This window comes from Periplaneta americana, chromosome 9 (genome assembly GCF_040183065.1).
Source record: "Periplaneta americana isolate PAMFEO1 chromosome 9, P.americana_PAMFEO1_priV1, whole genome shotgun sequence".
Classification (NCBI taxonomy): Eukaryota; Metazoa; Arthropoda; class Insecta; order Blattodea; family Blattidae; genus Periplaneta; species Periplaneta americana.
The window spans coordinates 95660971-95682894 of record NC_091125.1 but is presented as its reverse complement, the minus strand read 5'-3'; the positions used below and the strand labels follow the sequence as shown (position 1 = coordinate 95682894).

At 36.0% G+C, this 21924-nt stretch overlaps 2 protein-coding genes across 3 annotated transcripts; one reads left to right on the top strand and one right to left on the bottom strand.

The window, feature by feature from the left end:
* Positions 1-1962: 1962 nt before the first annotated feature.
* On the bottom strand, positions 1963-2904 carry LOC138706296 (cytochrome c oxidase subunit 7C, mitochondrial-like). Its single transcript, XM_069835410.1, has 2 exons — positions 2762-2904; positions 1963-2171 (listed from the first exon to the last, which is right to left on the bottom strand). The coding sequence occupies exons 1-2, from the start codon at positions 2852-2854 to the stop codon at positions 2055-2057; spliced, it is 210 nt and encodes a 69-aa protein (XP_069691511.1). The 5' UTR covers positions 2855-2904; the 3' UTR covers positions 1963-2054.
* Positions 2905-3016: 112 nt separating this feature from the next.
* On the top strand, positions 3017-21905 carry Mccc2 (methylcrotonyl-CoA carboxylase subunit 2). 2 transcript variants are annotated; one of them, XM_069835408.1, is made up of 7 exons: positions 3017-3266; positions 10471-10724; positions 10798-11038; positions 15221-15399; positions 15978-16173; positions 18766-19254; positions 21183-21905. In XM_069835408.1, the coding sequence occupies exons 1-7, from the start codon at positions 3138-3140 to the stop codon at positions 21384-21386; spliced, it is 1692 nt and encodes a 563-aa protein (XP_069691509.1). In that variant the 5' UTR covers positions 3017-3137; the 3' UTR covers positions 21387-21905. The 2 variants fall into 2 exon arrangements, with proteins under 2 accessions (XP_069691509.1, XP_069691510.1); XM_069835409.1 differs by lacking the exon at positions 3017-3266 and adding an exon at positions 3795-3886.
* The last annotated feature ends 19 nt before the right edge of the window (positions 21906-21924 follow it).

Sequence of the window (21924 nt, the reverse complement as noted above, 5' to 3'; positions counted from 1 at the left end):
ATGCTTTTTTAAAAACTATCATTCTTAGCATGGCCACATGTGAAAGGGAAGTAAAGCTGGAAAGCCCTTGAAATAACGATGTTCCTGGTGACAGTGCTTCAGGTAAAATTTACCAGTAATTTCTCGTCCATGTAAAATATGGAGGTAGCAATATCCCATTCAGCAATCATCATTCACTGGGATCTTTTCGCTACATATTACCTAAAATTACAAATGAGTTGCACTTGCAAAACTCAGAACCATCCAGCACATGCAATAAATTGAATAGGAACCTTTGGATTTACCTACTTACAAAATCCACTGCTCTCGTTGAATTGGAGCCCGTGAACCGAGGGTTCAGAGACGACTTGTGATTACTGGGATCAGTTCTCCCTTAAAATATTTTGTCTCTCTTAAGTTACAAGGGATAACCGCAATGACTGATGCTGGTAAGCTCCGCCCAGCACTCTATGGGACAGATGGGGAATAGTGGGTGTAGGGTGGGGACATGTAGCAGGCAAAAATGAAAGCTGGTAACGAAAAATAGAACTTTAACCTACGTGTCTCTTCCCTCTCTCTCTTTTGCTCCCTTATTACTTCTGCCAAGGATGAGCTTCGATCTGACGAACCTGCCTACCTAACACACTATCGGTAAACGAGCTGTGCACTAAGCATCTGAGCTAATGAAACGAAATGAGGGAAAATTATAATAGTTAAGTTCATTGTGGAATGACGAGAAATGGCAGGGGTGTCTTCCATTATCTGTTGGTTTGTAAGGATGGAGGTGAAAAGGGAAAGGAAATGCATGCTACATGTCACATTCCAGTTTCTCATTGTGTGACCAACGTGGTTCAGTAATTCCAAACTAACGATTACTACTATTTTACAAAGTATTATTTTAGTAGGTGTCCAATAAAATCCCTACTATTTGTGTCATTTTACTGTGGATGTGTCGAATGCACATTTTCAGTTGTGCCTTAATTGTACATGTACGTTTATGTTACGAAGTATGGATGTGTCGAATACACATTACTAGTCTTTATTTTATTTAATTATGTTCTCGAGAGGGTGGCTGGTTGCTGGGCATGAGCAAGGAACCAGTAGTAACAGTGGCGAGAGTGGGGATAAGGCGTGGTATGGGAAATGGCACCAACAACAGGCTGTAGCATACATACCTTAAAACAAATTTGATAACACAATCTCAAGGGAAAAAATGGTACTCTCTGCATCATAATCCACAGTTAATTCCCGATTTACCACGAAAATCGTCTGTAGCTGCATTCAGATTGGCAACAGGCCATGATTGTCTGGCCAAACACCTGCATAGAATTGGAATATATCAGTCCCCTAACTGCCCATTGTGCAACTCAAACCAAGAAATGGATTCGGAACATCTCAAAATCTGTGCTTCAGTGGCTGGCTATGATATCTTTGAAAAATATTGGGGAAAATTTTAGAACTCTGATTGCACCTACCAAATTATGTCTTAAAATACTAAAAAGAGGAGATTTGTCTGCGTTTGCCGAATGCGCATCATTATATTTACGAAAAGGCACTTCTCAGTGCCAGTAATTTATTTTGTGTGCACAAGGTTGGAATTTTGAAGTAAGAGGGAAAGGGTGCAATCCATGTTCTGGAGTTTATCCTAATTTAAATGTGCATATAGAGACATGTTCATATTCTGCTAATCATAATCATATATATATTATTTAATGTACCGAAGTACATATGATATTTCCATGCAGATATTCTGCGTCATCATACGAGTTGGAACTTAAACTGAGACGATTCTGTCCCGACGCCAGGGTGGGTATCCGGTGTGGCTTGGTGGATAAAGCATCAGCACGTAGAGCTGAAAACCCGGGTTCAAATCCCGGCGCCGGAGAGAATTTTTCTCCGTTCCATTACTCTTTCATCGTAATCATAATCAGCTCCTAGTTCTGCAGGAATGGTGTACAGGAGAAGGAATGCTTTGTAATGACATTTGTTCACAGGATATACAAATTTATTTCCATGATTCAAACAACAAATAAATGACTAAAAGCAATGTCCTTTTCTACACGTCTACATCTAGTTCACTTCTTCAAGAGCTGGTGTCGTAGCACCATGAATGGTGCGCCAAGTCCACTGCCGAAGAAAACTATAAACAATGCTGTGAGCTTGTAGCGGTTTGTGATGTCAAATGGAATGTTCTGAAACAGAATATTGCATTGTATATTCAATAATATCAAATATCGCAAAGAAATTCTTCAGGTCTTAATTAAAAACATTATCAAAATATTAGCAGGCTATATTTAAACAATTTTAAATAGGTAGTATGCAATGATATTATTTCTGCTGAATATATCGTTCTGGAGTGAAATTGGAAAGGTAAATATATGAATATATCCAATACTTTTATAGAAATGTGGGGGAGTACTGTAACATTAATTTTACTTTTATGTTTCTTGCATATGCATTAAAGTGCCAATAATTTTGCTTGAAATATTGCAACCACAAGCTTGCTTCCAAAGCAAAATTTATAGTAACTTATCAGACTAAAACGGCATTTTTTTCAGGCTCTCATTTCTACTATCATCAATACTAAATTTTTCATAACTGTCCAATTCCGGAATAGACATGAACAAGTAAGATAATTCAAATATTCGGCTAAGATACCAATGAAAAATAGAACTGTTCGTTTCTTTTAGAATGGTGACCTTCCCACTTTCATCACCAATAACGTACGTAATGATTTCTTGCTTTTTCCCTTTGAAGATAATTTAACATAAGCCATTCTTACCCCTCCGGGAATTCCTCCGTGATCATGGCCTCCTTGTCGGACAGCAGAAGTGACAAAATTCCTTGTAATTTGAGAAAGACGTGTCCGCAACATTTCTTACTAGCAAATTTATCAGCTGTACCACGAACGGAAGTGCAGTGGAGCTAATCAAACAAGAGTCATATATTGTAACGGAAGTTAACATCATTTTGACTCAAATCCTGCATCAGGTTTGCCAACAGTAGCTGCAAGCTGCAGACAATTTTGGTTAAATCTTCTTTTTATCCTCTCAGGTTAAATCCATAATTCCAGTGAAAACATATTGGTTATATTGCTTGTGACCTAGATTCTCAAACCCAAACGACTGCACACTGCACGTGCTATCGTGCTGGGCAAGATGTTGTTAAGTAATAAGTTACTGCTAAACACTAGAATTGTGTTAAGAAATTTATTTAAACGCAATTTTTACACGAAGGATTCACCTGTCATTGGTTCAACTCCAGACAGAAGCGTGCCAGAATATCAGGTGAGACAATCACATGCATAACAATCATTCATTGTAAAGATCTCCACATTATGTATCTAACTAACAGAAACGGAGCCCAGAAAGATGTTGCCCAGTATACAGTGAAGACGGTGAAGAGAAGGTACTTGCTCTTGAACTTGAATGGGAGGTTCTGGAAATAAATTTAAGTTAAAACCTTAAATGTTGTTCTTCTTTAGTTGTCCTGTCAAATAGAAACAAGTTACATTACCAAAGGGAATAATGTAATTAAAACCAGCATTGCATCTTAAACTTATTGTTACTGATTTCATTCGTAATTTGTACCATTAAAGTAGCCAAATTCTGCTAGTACATTCATATAAAATTCATTTCGTAATGACGGTGGACAAATCAACGTTTAGAAGACAACTCAAAAGTAGGTAACGTGATTGCATTAGGCCTACGTAATTGTATCGTTAGATGATTTCTCGTCAAACAGATCGGGATATAATTTCGGGCATAAGTTATCCTGTGAGATTTATTGTAAAAATAAATACCGTTGTTTTGCAGGATTTCTTAGGGTTTCTATAAGGAGTCTGGTTAACTGAGTCGTAACGAGTGGCTTTGAACTCAAAGGACGCGAATTCGTTACTTGACAGAGGGTAAGAATTTTTTTTTCTACAATAACACCTTAAATGGCCCAGAAGCTTAGTCAGCCTTCTTTTAAATGAGTGTCATGGATCTTTTACAGAAATAGAGCATAATGAAAATCATTTCCTTCTTATGTTACGGATACGTGGGAACTGTATGCCCTTGCTTTATGAATAAGGATAGTTCTTAACTAACTTTATATCACTTCCTTGTCATTCCAATTCTACCATTGCTCTATTACTATTGTCAAACCATTATTCTGAGAGTACGTAATATCTGAATTTTAAAAATACTTTCCCTTCCCTTACATTACGATGGCAATCTTGTTATAACAACGAAGAGGATGGAAGCAGTTGTGGAATATGAAAGTCCACATTTATTAGGCAAAAAAAAAATTATCTAATATTTACAATATATACTCCAATTCCACTAATTGCTATTATTATGCATCAATGAGTAAACAGATTTTCATTTATACAATCGTAACTTTAACACTTAAGTGGACAGAACACCGTTTTCAAAATTATTCTAGAGAACACAACGTATCAGACAACAAATTATCTTCAGACTGTGACTTAAATATAAATTCTTGTAAAATGCATAAAATGGTAGGCTGCTACTACTAATAATAGATTTAAGAAGTAAACTTTACCTCATATGGAATGCCACCTTGTTTCCATGGAGGATCCTTTGTTACAGACTTCCTCAGAGTTGAGGCAGAAAAGTTTCTTGCAAATTTAATATAATATGGAAACATTCTTTTCTATTAGGTCTACAAGTTTGAAATAGTTTCTTTATATTTGGTTACTAGGACGTGAAAGAGTTTCAGTTGTTTTTGTATGACAATATTCTGCTACAAAAATTAAGCTATAAAATATGAAAATATTATAGTGAAGCTTTTTTCCCCACTAGTGATGTTCATTTATTCGCGATTGTCATAATATAAATTAGAAGCTATTATTTATTTTGAATAAATGTTATTTATTCAGCTTCCTCCAAGTGGAGGTTGTTTAAAAGACAAAGCTTACCATAAAACCACAGTCTAGTATATACAGTCACGAAACTTGAGTTGAGAGGGTGCTAGGAACAATAGACTGTGCCGGTACTATTTCACATTGCCTGTAATGAGGCGATCGTAGCGATCCTAGTGGTTAGCAACTAACTTATTTACTGGCTTTTAAGGAACCCAGAGGTTCATTGCCACCATCGGTCCCTATCCTGAGCAAGATTAATCCAATCTCTATCATCATATCCCACCTTCCTCAAATCCATTTTAATATTATCTTCCCATCTACGTCTCGGCCTCCCCAAAGGTCTTTTTCCCTCCGGCCTCCCAACTAACACTCTGTATGCATTTCTGGATTCGCCCATACGTGCTACATGCCCTGGTCCTCTCAATCGTCTGGATTTAATGTTCCTAATTATGTCAGGTGAAGAATACAATGCGTGCAGTTCTGTGTTGTGTAACTTTCTCCATTCTCCTGTAACTTCATCCCTCTTAGCCCCAAATATTTTCCTAAGCACCTTATTCTCAAACACCCTTAACTTATGTTCCTCTCTCAAAGTGAGAGTCCAAGTTTCACAACCATAAAGAACAATCGGTAATATAACAGTTTTATAATTCTAACTTTCAGATTTTTTGACAGCAGACTGGATGATAAAAGCTTGTTAACCAAATAATAACACGCATTTCCCATACTTATTCTGTGTTTAATTTCCTCCCGAGTATCATTTATATTTGTTACTGTTGCTCCCGGGTATTTGAATTTTTCCACCTCTTCAAAGGATAAATTTCCAATTTTTATATTTCCATTTCATACAATATTCTCGTCACGAGACATAATCATATACTTTATCTTTTCGGGATTTACTTCCAAACCTATCTCTTTACTTGCTGCAAGTAAAATTCCCGTATTTTCCCTAATCATTTGTGGATTTTCTCCTAACATATTCATGTCATCCGCATAGAGAAGCAGCTGATGTAACCCGTTCAATTCCAAACCCTCTCTGTTATCCTGAACTTTCCTAATGGCATACTCTAGAGCAAAGTTAAAAAATAAAGGTGATAGTGCATCTCCTAATGCAACTATCTATGGATGCATACTTACTACGTATTGAGCTTCGTGACTGTATATACTAGACTGTTGTAAAAGTATGAAAAAAAAAGATAAAGGTAAAGAAATATATGGAAAACAAAAAACATTGGAGAAGGAAAAAAAATATAATTACATATAACACTGAAAACGATTTTATTGATACCAGTAGAAACATTAATTCTTCCTAGTATCTATCATATTGTCAGGTGATCGCAGTCGTCTATTCAGCACTAGTTGCAGGACCCAACAAGAGTGAGCAGGTAGCCATAGGAAAGAGATCAGTCTATCCAAGAGTAGAGATGGTTTCTTAGGATTTTTATAGATCCCTTCATAGCAGAAAGAGGTACTGCAAAAATGTGCGAATCTTTTTGTGATGGTCCCTCTAGCCCCAGTGAGTAATCCAATAACTTCGATCGACGTTAGATGATATTTTTCCGTATAGTATGGTGGGGTTGATATATCGTATTTTTCCTGATGTACCCCAGCAGGTTGATTTTCGTATGTTTCCATCCTTACGGTTGGGTCAATTATGAATACATTTGTTATTCTTGTCAGGATAGTGATGATGTCAATAAGCCCTGTAGATCCATTTGTGAATAAACCATGGACTTCCGTTTTGTACTTGGTAGTTTTTTCTTGTAGGGCCGATGCTAGGAGGGATCTAATTTTGTAGTGACGATAATAATTGTTCAGTAGTTCTCCATGAAGGCAGGCTCCCAAAATGTGAAATATGTGTTTATTGAATAAATATAGAAAATAAAACTGGCGTCAACATTTGATACAGATATCAATTACTTCTTTAACTTAAATGTAACTTATTACATATCTTTATAATTAAAGACTTAATATGACCTTCAAGATATTTAAGATAATTATCTTTATATTTATTGCAGATCCTTCACTCTCCTTCTCCTCCTTCTTCGAGATAGTCTACCTATGTACTGTAGCTGTTGCAGATCCTTATTTTTAAAGTTTATTTCCATGTCATCACCATAATGAAACACATTCATACAGTGGCGTACACAGAATTTTGTCAAGGGGGGAGGGCATCATTAAAATTGTTTACAATTTACATTATCGGTATTACCCGACTATTCTGTTTGTGGAACAGCAGTCACTTGTACTACACATGCTCGCTGCTGTTATATCAGCCTAGCAATACTATGGCTATACGATTTCACTCTCTTATTATAGTCATGGAGTATGACTTTCTCTCTCCCTCTCCCCCCCCCCCCTCTCTCTCACACACACACAGACACACACACACACACATCCCCTCCACTGTTTATGTTGCACCTACAAAATGGTCACCTAGTATTTTAAATTTTGTGTATTATTACTATTATTATTATTATTATTATTATTATTATTATTATTATTATTATTATTATTATTATTATCATTATTATTATTATTATTATTATTATTATTATTATTATTACAGTATTATTATGTTACGGTATATTTATTAATATTCTACTACGTCCTAATAGAACATATTCATGAATATCCTTATAAAATCTTTGAAACGTAATTTTTTGACAGCCATCCAATTTTTAAGAAACAAGTTAAATTTCATATTATATCAACTTCACTTTATTACAAGGTCGGTACTAGATAGTAGGTCTCTCTATAATAGAGATAGCACCAAGCACATGGATAACATTGAAGAAAGGGTTGGAGGACTATGCCTTATATCGATGTAGATTTTGTTACTCTGACAGTGAAAAATTGGAGAAAGAAAAACGATTATGGATAAAAAAAAACAATCAATTCTAAATATGTCATTTCTTTTAAAGTTCTGGGGGAGGGGGTAGCCCCCCCTCCCCACCCGTGCATATGCCCCTGTATTCCTACCAGTAACTAAAAGTTTAAAAGCTAACCCAGCCACTAGCATAGCTGCAACAGTGGACACATTTGCCTGCTTATTTGGAGTTGCACTCTGGGGTGTGTTCGAGTTCCGTTTGGACATATTACCTGGTTGGGTTTTCCCAACTACCTGTAAGACAAATGTTAAGTAATTCTATGGCGAATCCTCGGCCCATCTCGCCAAATACCATCTCGTTATCACCAACTGTATCGACACCAAATTACCCAGTAGTTGATAAAACACAACCGACTAAAAAACTAAAGCTAGCGCGAAATTCCTTGTTTTTCAATATAAATTACAGAGAGGCAGACAAGACAAGAAACGTAATACATCACAAGGAATTAGATTTTTTGGATATTTACATAACTTGCGTTCCAGAAATTCTTACTCTCCCTTCCACACATTAAATATACAAAAATATACAAAAGTCATTCTGTAGTAATTCACCTGTGGTGAGTGAGTGTGGTGTGTGACAGTGTTGGACAGGAATACGTTTCGCCTATATGTATAACATTTCAGACGTATATGTGTGAGAGAATGGGCAGAAAAAGAACACATGATGAAGAAGAAGAAGAATGTATGAGAGAGCGAAAAAGAGCACGCGCATATACGAGCTACCAAAGACTATAATAGGTTGATCAGACATCCTCTTTTTCGCGGATGTTTCCTCACTTTTACATCTCAGTCCTTTGCCCGTGAACAAATTTCTAATTTTGTGAAATGTCCTTTCATTCCTGAACATATCATAATTAATCATTGAAGTGTGCGTATATTGTGTATTGACGCCTTTGCAGTTTGTAATGACACCATAACAATAGTTACATACAATTTTAAGGAATACACGCATCAAGAATTTTGTATTTAGAGAAACTTAAACTTTTGCAAGGAATATCGTCTTTAGGGAAGTATCAATGAACTGGGTATTGATACCTTTCGTTTTTTAATATTTGCAAAAGTCTTCGAAGTGCTTAAATTCATTGCATTATTGTTGTCCATATATTTTGGAATTGCTAAATGATATTAGTTTGTTATATAAATTTCGTCATTACTGCCATTAGGCTGGTTCCTCATTTTTTTCTGCATTGTCCTCTTTTTTTGCAATCTTCTGTCGTCTTTTCCACATTGGCGGATTTGGTCATCCTGTCTAAGACAGAATCCCCAAACATTTCTGAAGTCAGAAGTTTCTTAAAAAATACATTCTCTACAAAGGAATAAAACTGGTTATTGTTAGCTAAAATAAAGCGAAACAGAAAAGTCAAGTCCAAGACAAAATACTAATACAGTCTTGTGAATGTAGAAAACAGACAGATACAAAAAAGGGAAGCATTACACTAATCTTCATCATTATTGAATATCCAACAGAATGAAAACATTAAAAGAAGCAGTTAAGCTTTACACCTTAGACTAGTGGTTGCCAAACGCCACAAAACTGTGATGTAATAGAAATGCAGTCCACACACCACTATCGTAGAGAGAGGGGTGGAGTGGGTACCACCTCAGGTAATGCAGTGAATGACAGTGCAGAGACGGACTGTGACCAAAAAACAAAATCAGTATAATATTCTTCTACTTATGCTAAAATTCATCCACGATTAACTTTTTCCCCCTCCTATTCATTATTATATTATTAATGAAAGAAAATATATTTTATTATTCACCATGAAAGAAAACACGTACAATACTTTACATCAGAAGACTTTTGAAATTAAAAAAAAACGTACCAGGCTGAACGTGAAGTTAGAAATTACACTACATAAGTTGAAAAACAGCTGAAGCATTTTACTGTAAGACATAGAAGCCAAAACTTTTTATTGTTTGTTTATTAGAAATATTGAGCTTACAGATAAGGGCATGGTAATCGTTATGACAAGAATAATAATGACATTGTACATTGTTCTTTTATACTCCATTTAATATTTTACAACAAATTAAGCATCTCATATTTTCGCCAGCAGCACGAAAGAAAAACTTTCTTTCATGCTTCTTAAAATTTACGTTTTCACGTATTTGTTTTCTGTTTTGAAAGATACATTTCGAAAAATAGTATCCTACGATATTGCAAGTCTATGTCCGTCCACTGCTGATATCTGCTTACTTCTAACGTGAAGGGGATAAGAAGACATATGATGCTATGATGATGACGACGACGACGACGACGACGATGATGATGATGATGATGATGGTGAAATTTTTAGACACTTTTTGAAATACTTCGTAAGAGTATTGGGACAACTTTTCTTTAGCATGCTACGTCTTGAATCTTGCATGGGACTGCTTATGCTTACTTACTGTATGCATAAATGACAAAGTACTGGAATGAAAGTATGGAAATATCCACATTTCTATAAAATAAACATAAAAATCTTTCGTATTATCAAGTGATCACTACAGCCTAACTAAAGGTCTGATCTAAGTTAACCCAACCAGCCCTAACATAATCTAGAAATATTAAAGAATGGCTTTGTCATATCACTTACATAATGTATCTACGATTAAAAATGTTTCATTCTTTGTAATACCGGATTTCGTATGTTGGCTTGTGACCAAGGAAAAACTGGCATAAAGACTTAACACGTGAAAGACAAGGTAGGAAAGAACATATAAAACCGTTGTGTTGTACGTGTTGCAGGAGAACTATGAATGTATGGAAGGTCTGGTTAGGAACCTACAATCCACTGTACAACGTGTGGTATATGGAGGAAGTGAGCAGGCCCGGGTAAGGCATGAAGCAAAGGGCAAGCTACTAGTGCGTGACCGGGTGTCACTTCTGCTGGACCCAGGCTCCCCCTTCCTAGAGTTGTCACAACTTGCAGCCCATGACATGTACGGAAAGGACCAAATCCCAGCTGCAGGCATCGTCACTGGCATTGGCAGAGTTGCAGGGTATGAGCTCAAACACATTAAAACCCATGCATAGCGTGATGCACATGATCTTAATGTGTCTTGGCTGTTGCAGGTCTGAGTGTATGATTGTAGCAAATGATGCCACTGTGAAGGGAGGGACGTATTACCCAATGACTGTGAAGAAACATCTTCGTGCACAGGAGATTGCAATGGAAAATCGATTGCCATGCATATATTTGGTGGATTCTGGTGGGGCTAATCTCCCCCATCAGGCAGAGGCATTTCCAGATCGCAATCACTTTGGACGCATCTTTTTCAATCAGGCAAACATGTCAGCACAGGGTATTCCACAGGTAGACACCCATACAAATGTGGAATCTAAAGCTATGGTTTGTTTGTAGCAATGACTGCTGGATGAACAATGTGGGTGACTGTTATCATAGTTTCTATCAGTTACAATTAACGAGACTATCTTATTTGCAATAGTTAGTTATTGTTATTCTCAAACACTTGGCAACAAAGTCGTTCGTCTTCATACTTCGCAATAAAGTTCACCTATCGATTCCAAATTAAAGTCTTTCATTACAGAGCATTGTTTCACACGATCCCAGTTGATGTTTACATCTTAACATTAAACTGACAACCGATGAAGATCATGACAAGTCGGACTCGAAATTTTGCTACTGCTTTTTTTCTTGATGAGTTAAATCACTAGCTTTGGCATTCATCACAATTTCACAACAATTAGTATCTTAGTTATAGAATGTTGTGATCGAAGAAGGCTACAAAATATGGCCACGTTTAAGTACTTTAGAATTGATGGCTGTAAATTATAGCCTCAATAAGGCAGCAAAACAAAGGTATTTTTTATTTTTTCAAAAGCGGAAGTAAATGCTGATTGAATTAAGTAATTGAATTACAGTGCTCTTTACATTGCTTAGATACTATCAAATTTAAAATACAATACTTTATGAAACATTTAAATTAACTTTACATTTTTCCATATTTGAACACCGTAAAAATACCTAGTTTTTTTTAATTGGGGAAATTTTTGCACAATTCTTAACAAAAGTAATGTCAAAATGTATTTTTATTTTTCATTTCATTTTTAGAATGGCGTTAAAACCGTTACCTAAAAAAAAATCAATGGACAGTGATTTCAAGAAAAAAGAAACTTGTGCTGTTTGTGCAAGAGCAGATCATCCCACTCAAACGGGTTTGCTTGTGAATGCATACACTGTTGGTCACCAGTAGTGTAGATAATTCACCATGTTAATGTTCATCCAGCACTCAGCACTATAAACTAAAACCTGGGAATGTGATGGGAGCACTGCATGCTTATGTATGTATTGTCTTTGTGTCTCTTGTTGGGTCAAGTGTTGCCAGAAGTTTGGGTGTTCAAACCCACCTAAAAGAGAAGAATTTTCTAGAATAATATAATAAATATTCTTTTCATGACTTTCTTAAAAAAAGTGTTAATATTATGGCACATAAAATATTCTGTTTGAACCGGTGATTGTCAGTAATCATCGTCCACCATTTAGTCAGGGTAATTAATTCTTTGTAGGGGTGAAATTCAATTTTGCCGAACAGTAGGGATGATCAAATTTCTCATTTTCTACGTATGTCAAGTTTGCATCGATTATGCAACCTACTAACATTTGTAAGGCCATACTTTGATTAATTATTACTATGTTCTTTTTTTTAGATCTCACAAGGGATCATTGGAAGTTAGCTGACAAAGCCATATACACCTGAAATTTCTAGTGATGAAACAGTTTTAAAATATTTTCCAAAAATTTATCGATCATATGTTGTGAGATTTTTTTTATATGTTGTGAACTTCGAATGACATAGTTTTTATTGTGTTGACTGCAATTGCAGAGTGGGAGAAAACTGCATGCACTCTAGCCACTCATATCGATCCAAATTGCTACATGGGAGAGAAATGGCCAATAAATTGTTCTTGGAGCGCTGTTATGGGGCAGGGGTCTTTTACGTGCCACATATCTACGACACTCCCCTTCCGAAAGAAACCATGTTAAGGATTTTTACTGCTCTTAAAAATCCATCACATTTGGTTGGGTTTGAATCTCTGAACGTCAGATTGAATGGTAAGCATGGTAATCTTTAGACTGAAGATGTGTTGCCTCTCAACTTTAACTAAAATAAATATAAAAACAAACTACAAATTTTCATATGAATCTGTAAAACAGATTATAAATAGGAGAATTAACTCTAATCATCGCAACATTATTAACCTCTCTGCTCTGTAAGATTTTTTTTACCAGAAAAAAGAAAGCAAGGAAACTCAGCCTTTAACATCCCCATAGCTGGCCTAGTTGTCTCCATTTCCTGGCTTTCACTTTTCTTTCTAATTTGTTTTTATATTTATTTTACGAACTTCATGAAAATTAAAAAACAAATTTTAAATTAAAAACCAACCCAGCAAAAGTTGAATGGCTGCCAGGAATAAATTATAAGTAACTTTTTCAGGAAAGTGTTAAAATTTGTTACAAAACAAGTGATACTATGAGTATGTCATTCCAAAAGTTTTGACTCCGATTTTAGGAGTAGTCATTACTGAAGAGATTAGAAATAGGATAATTGGAAAATATACAGTACACTGCTTAGCCATAAGGGTATTATTTCTCAAACTTCAACAATGAAAACTTTAAATAAATGTAAAAATATTTGTAACTGAAGAGTGCATTCATACAGTCAAAGTGACCATGTAATGTCAAAGTAACTTGTAATGCACACCTGAAAAAAATGCTACTATAACCTGAGTTACGGCAGATTAGTGCATATAATTTTCCCTCTCTCCAGTTTCATCATCTGGGAAATTTCTATGACTTTTCAAGAATTAGAACGATATCCACGACTTTCTATTGCCAAATTTAACTTCCTTGATTTTTCAGAATGTGAACACTCAGTTTAAAATTATCTGATCTACCTCGAAAATCCTTGTGGCCATGTTCAGATTGCTACTGGACACGATTGGTTTATTGACTTCCCTCAAAATGCTTGTTATGCACAAAGTAAGAGATAGGGACATGGAACCTTTAGCAAATTGCGAACCTCTTGAGACTTTTTTTGGATGATCTGTCCAAATATTAAAAAGGAGGATGAAAAAACACACACACAACCCCCCCTCCCCTCTTTTTTTCCCCTTTACCTTTTACCACCTCCTCCCTGCCCTATTAATTTGATTTAAAGATTGCTAACTTATTTTGGTTCTGTTACAGAGTTTTGAACCATATTGCATATTCTGCGAGCTAATCTTTCACAGGGTCCACACCTGTGGAGTAATGGTTAGCGCGTCTGGCTACGAAACCAGGTGGCCCAGGTTCGATTCCCGGTCGCGACAAGTTACCTGTTTGAGGTTTTTTTCGGGGTTTTCCCTCAACCCAATATGAGCAAATGCTGGGTAACTTTCGGTGTTGGACCCCGGACTCATTTCACCGGCATTATCACCTTCATCTCATTCAGAATCTAAATAACCTGAGATGCTGATGAAGCGTCGTAAAGTAACCTACTAAAAAAAATATTACTTTCATCTAATTCCTGTTAAGGATTAAGAGTTCTTCAGTTGTCTTTTTACACGGCTCTTTGATGAATAGTTTTCCATATTTGCTTCCAATATTTTTCAATATTCTCTCTCTTGTTCATTAATTTATTTTATGCTCGACCATGTCGAAATGTAGTAATTATACACCTGGTAGTAGCCCTTTAATGCACCTCATTAAAGTATACCTATTCATTATAATTCAGTTGTTCAGCCAATGAGAAATCACCATTGTACCATCATAAAACCGCAAGTATTGATTATTCTCAGATATGCAATCGAAAGACAATTAGCGAAAAGTCACGGATGCTGGAAATCCAATACTGTCGCAGAAGGTTATGTTCTGTTACTATAATAATTAGCGTTAATTGTAAATAATATTCAAATAAATTCAATTTGTCATCTCTTTTTCAATTCTAAATCCATTTCCAGGTTATATATCAAGACTAATCTTCACGTTATTCTCTAGATTATATCAAGGTCAATGACATTTGTGCCTCGGAAAAAATCAATACTTTCACGTCTGCGCACATCTCATAATTCAGGTCAGTTCCGCTCCTCACTTACATAACCATAACATGAATACTTATGAATAATTTCAAGTTAGAAATATGGTCGAGCGTAAAAAGTCGTATGAAACTTGCCTATAATGGTAATTAAGACGCTTGTATGAAAAGTATGAAACTCGCTTGTGCTCGTTTCATAAACAAACATACTCGCGTCTTAATTACTACCATTATAGGCTCGTTGCATAATGTACTATTCTAATTCCTGTTCTTGCAGAATCTGTAAGCATCCCAAAAGCAAACTATGAACCAATGATAAAGGTTTCAAGATTGTTAGAGCTCTCGTATTCAGATCAGTTTCAATAAATTCTGATCTGTCAATCCAACAAATGAATTCTCAGTATTTGGCAGATGACACTGGAAACCAACCAATCTGTTCAGTGTATATTACTGCATTACAGATTGCTGTCGTCATGGGTAGCTGTACTGCAGGTGGAGCATATGTTCCTGCCATGGCTGATGAGTGCGTTATTGTACGCAGGCAGGGCACCATATTCCTAGCTGGACCTCCTCTTGTCAAGGCAGCTACAGGGGAGGAAGTGAGTGCAGAGGAACTAGGTGGAGCTGACCTGCACTGCAGGTGGGTTGCTATTCTAATAAAATAGGCCACACTTATCTTAATGCTTATTTATCATTTTCGTGACAGCAACATAAACATAGGTACTTTGCAAGATAAGAAAATCAAGACATGTTAATATTTTTTTCGTACATAACATATTATTAATTATTTTTAGAACTAATACAGTACTGTTTCGTTCAGGAAAATAAAAGAAGATATTGAAGTAAACATGAAACACGTAATTAGAATGCTATTCATTGGTAGTCTTGACTTCGTTTCTTATTTCACAAATTCAAGTCCAAGTGTATTTTTCTTTTTAGTATTCTTATTGGTGGATCTGGAGAGAAACTTACAGGAATTTGTCAAGCAGAGGATTTACAATGGTAAAAACATTGTACGATCTTGAATAGCTCATGTAGGGGGCCATGTTAACCTGTGGAAAGCATATATCTGCATGTGTGATGGTATTTCGCACATACTGAGGTGCGCGTATTATTAGTTGAATTTCGAAGTTGGCTGATATGCTTATGCTTATATGTAATTTGTTTTGAGTTAAGAGACAGTAAGCTCTGTACCAACGACTAATGCTTATATTGCAGCACATCAGGTGTGACAGATCACTACGCCTTAGATGATGTGCATGCACTAAATCTTGCGAGGCAAATAGTGCATAACCTCAACAGGCACAAATGCCCCGAAACAACGACTGCACCTCCAGAGCCTCCAGTCCATGCTCTTGACGATCTATATGGCATTGTGGGAGGAAACATCAAGCAGAGCTTCGACATTAGAGAGGTGGGTGTAGCCTGAATGCAACAACAAACATACATCTTGAGTACTGGCATGTGGCGTGATGTTGGCCACATAACCATAATGTCGGCTTTCATTCTAGAGACTGTTCAAATCCCAGCAAGTTCGAGTGGACAAAAGATGGCTTTTATGGAAAATTTTCACAAGATAATTTTATTTTCAACGATTGAAACAATTTCACGATGTTTTCTTTACACATCTTGATTACACAACTTTTAACACTATATCACTTCAGAATATGTATTATATGTCCTTCTCGTGTTAAATTTTACCGTACCTACAGACACACAAAAACACATCCAAATGAAATTCTCAACACACAACTCAATTTCAGAATACACACACTCTTTGACTCCAAATTACACTACACAAACACACCCCCACAGGAAACAAAACAAAAGGCGCCAAGACCAGCAACAACCAGTTCTGAAGAAGGCCAATAACAGGCCGAAACATGTTAACCAGGTACGGTAAAATTTAACATGAGAAGGACATATAATACATATTCCGAAGTTTTCTTTATGTTTCTGTTGTCCAGAGTTTTGTGTTCATTGAGATTCCAGTGAAACCAGTTTCTTCCATTGAGTTAATCCACTTTTTAGTTTGTTTCTTAGAAAACTGTGCACTCACTCTAATAGGATATGTTAGAGAATTTCAGTTCGAAAAACTTTGCAAAGTGGATTGCTATATAAAATGTGTGAAAGAGGATTATTTTACTGTGAATTCATTCATTTTTGGCATTTAAAATATTGCTATTATTTGAAGATTTTTTGTATTATGCTCTGAAAGCTGAATTTTGTCTGTATTGTATCCACATATGAATATAATTATCTACTTCAATTTCCGTCTCTTTAAAACAATGGAAACTTATATACCTGCCATTAGTAAAAAAAAATAATAAACACTTTCTTTTAAGGCTGACTTGCACTAACTAATAAAGAATTATTCAACATAATATTCTGGAAGTCGGCCTTGGTAGCGCAGTTGGTATAGCGTTGGCCTTCTGTGCTCGAGGTTGGGGTTCGATCCTGGCCTAGTTGATGGCATTTAAATGTGCTTAAATACGACAGGCTCATGTCAGTAGATTTACTGGCATGTAAAAGTACTCCTGCAGGACAAAATTCCGGCACACCGGTGATGTTGATATAACCTCGGCAGTCGTGAGCGTCGTTAAATAAACCATAATTTAATTTTTAATATTCTCAATAAATAAAATTAGGCTTCATTATTTTATTGTAATTAATTATATAAATGTTATCAGACAATTTAAACGGACATATTAAGAAATGTCATAATATAGCTATTCAGTTTTTGCTGTGAGCTGGGTCAGGTGAAAACAATGACATTTTTCTAGTTGCTTAGGGAAAAAATCTTAACCCTTTATGTTACTGCAGTCTCTTACTGTTTAATTGCCTTATCCTGTTAATGCAACTACTTGCTGGTATTTCTGCAGTATTCCTACAATATTCATTCATTCATTCATTCATAGTGTTCTGCCCAAGGACAGGTCTTTCACTGAAAACCCAGCTTTCCCAATCTTTCCTATTTTCGGCCTTTCTCTTAGCCTCTGCATTTCATATATCTTAATGTTGTCTATTTTTATTTATTTATTTTATTGGGTTAGTTTAATGTTGCTGTATCAACATCTAGGTTATATAGCGTCTGAATGAAATGAAGGTGATAATGCAGTCCGGCGTCCAACACCGAAAGTTACCCAGCATTGGTCGTAGTGGGTTGAGGGAAAACCCCGGAAAAAACCTCAACCAGGTAACTTGCCCCGACCGGGATTCGAACCCGGGCCACCTGGTTTCGCGGCCAGATGCGCTGACCGTTTAATGTTGTCTATCATCTGATTTCTTCTGCCCCAAATTTTTCCCCTGTTCACCATTCCTTCCAGTACATTCTTTAGTGGGCAGTTTTTTTCTCGACCAGTGATACAGCCATTTCCTTTTTTTCTTCCTGATCAGTTTCACCATCATTCTTTCTTCATCCACTCTTCCCAACACAGCTTCGTTTCTTATTCTATCTATCCATTTTACACGCTCCATTCTTTTCCATATCCACATTTCAAATGTTGTAGTCGTTTCTCTTTACTTCGTCGTAATGTCCATGTTTTTGTCTCCACATTTCACACAAAGCACTTCACTAGTCTCTTTCTTAGTTCTTTTTCCAGGGACCCGTACAAGATGCTTCTTTTTCTATTAAAAGCTTCCTTTGCCATAGCTATAGATGATTTTGAAATAAAGTTTGCTTATAGATTTTCATCGCCAATTATTCCTATGTAAATGAATTGTAACACATACAGAAGGATATACTTGCCAGATTAGGAAATCAGTATTTGCTTTACTCAGTACATAGTTTTTGCAAAATATGATTTTGAAAGAAACTAAATGCGCAAAAAATATGATAATATATGCACTTAAAAATATGAAATGTTGTAATTATCCTTCACTTAATTCTCATTATCATTGTAGTGCAGTATATGATGACAGAGTGATTTACAGTTTCAGCATGTTACTCCTACACAACAATGCTTGGTCTAGAATGAGATGATCATTAAATAAATGTCTTGTTCAGGTCATTGCCCGCTTGGTGGATGGGTCCCGCTTTCAAGAGTTCAAGTCACGTTATGGAGACACGCTGGTCACTGGGTTTGCCCGCCTTTATGGCTATCCTGTGGGCATTGTAGGAAACAATGGAGTCCTTTTCTCGGAATCAGCTCTGAAGGGTGCACACTTCGTGGAGTTGTGTTCACAGCGGGGTGTGCCCCTGCTCTTCCTGCAGAACATAACAGGCTTCATGGTTGGGCGTGATGCAGAAGCTGGTGGCATTGCAAAGAATGGAGCCAAGATGGTGACAGCCGTGTCCTGTGCACAGGTGCCCAAGCTCACACTCATCGTGGGAGGTTCTTTTGGAGCAGGGAACTATGGCATGTGTGGCAAAGCATATGGACCTCGCTTCCTCTACATGTGGCCCAATGCCCGTATCTCTGTGATGGGTGGAGAGCAAGCAGGCAGTGTGTTGGCACAGGTGTCACGACAAATACGAGAGCGTGAAGGCAAACAGGTAAGTGTGTGATGATTTCAGACTCTTTTTCCTGGTGAAGGGGGTTGGAAATGACAGGATAGAGTTAATAAAACATAGTACTGTAGTATGTTTTTATACTGTAAGGTAATGGTTTGCACTTCAATTTAGCTATTATTATTATTATTATTATTATTATTATTATTATTTACTATTGAATATTTTGAATTAGAGAACTAATCTATTGACTTAAAACTGGAATGTAGAGTAACTTTTGGTAATAGATCAACTAGATATGTTCCCCTTTTTCTGTCCTCCCTGATGATAGAGCCAGTACTTAGCTCCGAAATGTGTAATGTTTCTGCATCTGTGACGTGGTGCAAAAAACTTAAAATCTCGTACCATGTTGAACACCGTGAAAATCTCAAATCATACTTTCAGGGATGTTTATCTGTGGAGGAAATAATGTTTACATTGTCTATATGTGACTAAACACAAGGAATGTAAAATAAAATACTTTAAATGCACCTGAATTCCTCAGTGGTTGGGGGTGGGGGGAGGAACTTTAGTTCTGGGGTGAAATAATTTTCTTCACAAAGAAAGCACATTCCCTGCTTACTTGAAAGGCATCAACCAGAATACCATTAGATTGAATACAAAGAACACGTGTTAAGGTTTGTGACTCTGCTAGTTGCTGCGAATGTTTTCATGTCTTGTGGTTCATCTGATAAAGGATTTGTTATTTATGGTGACAGTCTCACTTAGAAAATGACAGGGAAATTACTGGTGTTCATTCAGTAAATTTTATAAAAAATTACTATGGCGTGTCATCTGAGTCCAGATATGTATAAAAAAACTAATATTGAAGTATTAAAAGATATAATAACATGTGCAAGAGAGGTATGAAGTTGTAATTAATATAATTATAACGGGATAGACATGATGCCAATGAATTTACCTATTCTCTGCTGCTGCAATATATTGCAATGAAAGTCATTCTGAGATTTTCCTCAATAAAAATTTGTCATTGAAGAATGTTTTATACAATGAAAATTTTCTATTTCAGACGACATTATCAATATCAACGCTCTTAGAAGAATAAAAGAGTACTGTTACCAAATTATATTGCATTAACTATAAAAAATATTAATATTCCTAGCTCCTTATTTTCATTACTGTGCTTCAAAATGCTAATCTTTAAAGGACAATATCAGGAAAACTTTGATGCAAAATAGTCGAAGAAAGCATAACTGCCAAAGGAATGAGCATATATCTGTATTTGTATGTGTACATGCGCATGTTGTTTTTATCATTTAGTTAACAAATTAAAAACAAAAGAGAAATTTTCTTTTTCAGTAACTGTCTCATTATGCTTTTGGAAAAATTAGAGAACATAGATATTTTGGAATTATCTTATGTTTTTCATAATAACAGTACCATAATCGATCAAGAATAATTTGAGCACTGACTGACTAATGTAACTAATGTATATTTTAATGAAAACAATCAGGAACAAGTGACAATAAAACCTGCAAAGGAAATAATATTGTGATATAGTGCTAGTCACGGGTCATATAGTGGATTAGCAGACGAAGAAGTAGAAGAAAGCTATGACAAGATAGAAGCGATAGTTGAGAAGGAGAAGGGAGCATGCGTAATTCTAATGGGTGACTGGAACGCAGTAGTAGGAGGACAAGATGGGAGAACAGTTGGAAAATATGGGTTGGGAAAAAGAAATGGCAGAGGAGGAACTATGGTGAATTTATTTAAAAGAGCAAGAATTTAATTTTCATTCTGGTAAGCTCATCAGAATTAGTTAGAAACGCTAACAGATATAAATCTGCTTTTGTTGTATTTGACGCCAATGAGTACTGATTGTCTGCAACCTTCTTTGTGTGCGCACACAGTGGGTGAAGCAGATAATAAGTGGATGTGAGGGCGAATTCTTATTGTGGTTGATGCTGTTGCAGTGGACAGACGAAGAGGACAAGGCCGTGAAGGATCCCATCATTAAGCAGTTCGATGAAGAGGGAAATCCGTACTATTCCAGTGCCAGATTGTGGGATGATGGTGTCATTGATCCAGTGGATTCGCGAGCTGTATTGGGACTGAGCCTTAGTGCTGCTCTGAATGCACCAGTATCCGAAACAAAATTTGGTGTCTTCAGAATGTGAAGCACATATTTAAGAAACAACAGTGTTGGTAATAACTGATGAACTTAACTGGGATCTACATCAGTGGCGGTTCTAGTGAATGGGCAGATAGACCTGTGACTACCGGTACCAAAAGTTTTTATGTATTTTTTTTATTATGATGTTAAGAATAGATTTATTTGAAATGAATGAAAGAAAACAGAAATCACGCTCGAATTAATTTTATTACTTAATTATTGATGATACTCGTATTCTGATTATTACAGAATAAGTAGTTGAAAGTGCAAGACTATTTTAAGTTTGATCTTGGTCCATTCAAAATATATTTCCTGTCATGTCCGCACAAATTTTTATGTAAAACAGTCACCGGTCTTGCTATGAGTGAAAGTCAGAGTTTATATTTTAAGCAGAGTGTAAGGAAACATGAGTGTTACAGAGGTGAATCATGAAGAAGAAGGGAACAGTTTTATTAAATAATTAAAAATATGGTTTATTATATTTTTTATAAGGAATTAAATTTGTTAATTTATATAATATAAATATTGTTACATCAATTACT